The 2497-nt window shown below is 56.3% G+C and overlaps 1 protein-coding gene across 1 annotated transcript in view; it reads right to left on the reverse strand.

Moving 5' to 3' along the window:
- The window catches only part of CHRDL2 (chordin like 2), a 23178-nt gene that overhangs the window by 10026 nt on the left and 10655 nt on the right, over nt 1-2497 (reverse strand). Inside the window, exons 6-8 of the mRNA XM_031064776.1 lie at nt 2293-2296; nt 1583-1624; nt 1-76 (exon numbers count right to left, since the gene is read on the reverse strand). The exon at nt 1-76 is cut by the window's left edge and continues 1 nt beyond it. Of these exons, the coding sequence (XP_030920636.1) occupies nt 1-76; nt 1583-1624; nt 2293-2296 (122 nt within the window). The remainder of the gene's footprint in view (nt 77-1582; nt 1625-2292; nt 2297-2497) is intronic.

The raw sequence follows: 2497 nt of genomic DNA on the forward strand, positions 1-2497 counted from the left end.
AGGAATCTGGCACGCTGAGGGGAGAGGAGCACAGCAGCTCGGGGCAGGTCACCAAGCCACAGTAAATCTGGCCTTCCTAGGAGGGCAGCAGGGAAAAACACCCAGTCAGCCGTATAAAGGGCTGTGTGTCCCCCACGTAGGTCCCTTCCGACCCAAACCATCCCAGGATTTTATGAGTTCATGACCAAAAGCTCCCTGGTAATCCATCTTGCAGTGCCACCAGTCATCCTTGCGGTGCCACCAATCATCCAGCACCTGCTGGCAGCGGGAGTCTGTCCCTGCTGCGCTGTCTGTCCGTCCTGCAGGGCACAGCAGGGCACAACAATCCCCAAGAGGATTTGCCCTGGCCTGTGCCAGGGAAGGGACCCAGAGGAAATGGGTGGAAGTGGGAAGCACGATTCTGAGCCCACGTTCAGGCCCACACCAAAGCTCTGCCCTCCCTGTCCCTTGGTTAATTCCACAACACCAGGGCTAAGCACACAGAGGTGCAGGGATAGACCCAAGTGGATTGTTTGGAAAATATCATTGCTGCAGGTGACTCAAGCTGAAAACCACAGGTTGAGGCCAGCCCTGACCTTTGTGCATCCCAGTGCCACCTCAGGCAGTGGATCTGCACCAGCTTGTGGCAGGAATAAGTTTTTGCTACTTTTCCAAAGGGTAAAAAAGGATGTTCACAGCCAGACCTCGACAGCAAGGTCATCTTCTCCGTGCAGCAATTTTCCCTGGGGTATCCATGAGCTCCCAGTCAAGCAAGACCAAGAGGTCAGCCAAGGATATCCTTAGAAAACCAAACCACAGCTGCCTCTCCTCCCATCAGGAAGCCAAACTGCTGTGCAAGGAGCTTGAAGGGGATGAGGGGAGTTTGGTGGGTGACAGCACCTGGCAGATCCTGCTCTGCACCCGGGGAACCCACACCTGCCTCTCCCTTCCTCCTCCTCCTCCTGCTGCCCAGCAGCTCGCAGCGGTGCCCTGCCCCAAGAGCCAGTGCCCCAAAATGCTGGGTTTATCGCAGAGGCTCTGCTCTCGGGGCACTTCCCAAAGAGGGTTAGACCAGCTGTTCCCGCAGCTGTTCCAGCAGCTGGCAGCACCAGACACAGCCCGGGGAGATCCCCCCAGCGAGGGCTCCGCTTCAGCCAGCCCTTTATTTTCCCCTTTGTACCCGAGGCATTGCCCCGACAGATACACAGAGTGGCAGCCCAGAGGGACGAGGAGCCCACTCCTGGGGACAGTGGCACAGGCAGCTGGATTGGAGGGCTCTTTATCCTGGTGCTTCAGGTGTTCCACACCACCCAGTCGGGGTTCTTAAGAGAGGAAAAAGCCTCCCCAAAAGCTGCATCATTCCCACGCATCAGTCACTGCTCTTGCCCCCCCAGAGCTGCCGGAGCAGCTATCCCAGCCTGGCAGGCAGAGGCTGGGCAGGTTACAAGCGGTGTAACCCCTGTGGGTGATGACAGGGCAAGTGCTTTAGGGGCTCCTTTGCCCCTCCTTGATGTGCTGGCCCCAAAGAGGGGGCACAGGGTGCCGCGGCCCAGCGCCGTGCGAGGGCGAGGAGGAGGAGGAGGATGAGGAGGAGGAGGCTTACGGAGCAGCTGCACTGCACACACTGGTTGGGCTGGCGGCCGGGCTCTGCAAGAAGGGGCGAGAAAGGAGCGGGGTCACAGCCAGCCCACCCCAAAGGAGCCTTCACACCCCACGGGCGCCCTGAGGTGTCAGAGCAATGCGTGCCTGGTCAGCAATGAAGGGTCCAAAAGGTTTTGGAGGATGGGGCTGCCCTGAGCCCAGCACACAGGGGAAACCTGGAAGCCTGACCTCACAAAGCTCTTAAAAAAATTACTGGGGTGTTCCCTCCCCTGGTTGTAACCATCGCCAGATTCAGATGGAATCGGGTAAAAAGGGCTTGTCTCATAGGTAATTAGCAAAAAATGAAAATTAATGAGGTTTTTCCTATTTTTTTCCCTAACTTCTCAAATCACTGGTGGTGTCCGACTAGCTCTGCCAGCACTCAGGGAGGGAAAGTTTTGGGACTGAATCTTGAGGTGAGGTCTTTGTTCTCACCATATTGAGGTAAAATTCGGCAATCAGTAGTGGTAAGGCAGAAAGAGTTTTGGGGCTAAAACTTGAGCTAGTCTCCAGTGCAGAGAAGGAAGTTGTTAAAAAACTATAATTTTTTTTCTAAAAATTTATTTCTAATTTTTTTTTTTTTTAATCCAAGACACTTTGCTGGCAAACGATCAGAACAAATTGCCAGCTCCTGTTTTGCCCCTGAAGTGTGAACTGACACTTTGTCCCTACAAAGCTCTCGGGACGGGGGCGAGGGGAGAGGGTGATCTGGCAGAGAGCCCTTTTCCATCACCATGGGATTTTTGGAGGGACAAAGCAGGCGGGGCTGGGTGTCACCGCCCTGCGGGAGCACGGCCACCTGTCCCCCCGCCCCGAGGGATGCCCACGCACCGGGACAGCGCGGGCAACACTGCTGCGGCTCCGCGGCGGGGGTGGC

Source organism: Geospiza fortis, unplaced genomic scaffold, assembly GCF_000277835.1.
Source record: "Geospiza fortis unplaced genomic scaffold, GeoFor_1.0 scaffold1532, whole genome shotgun sequence".
NCBI classification, from domain to species: domain Eukaryota; kingdom Metazoa; phylum Chordata; class Aves; order Passeriformes; family Thraupidae; genus Geospiza; species Geospiza fortis.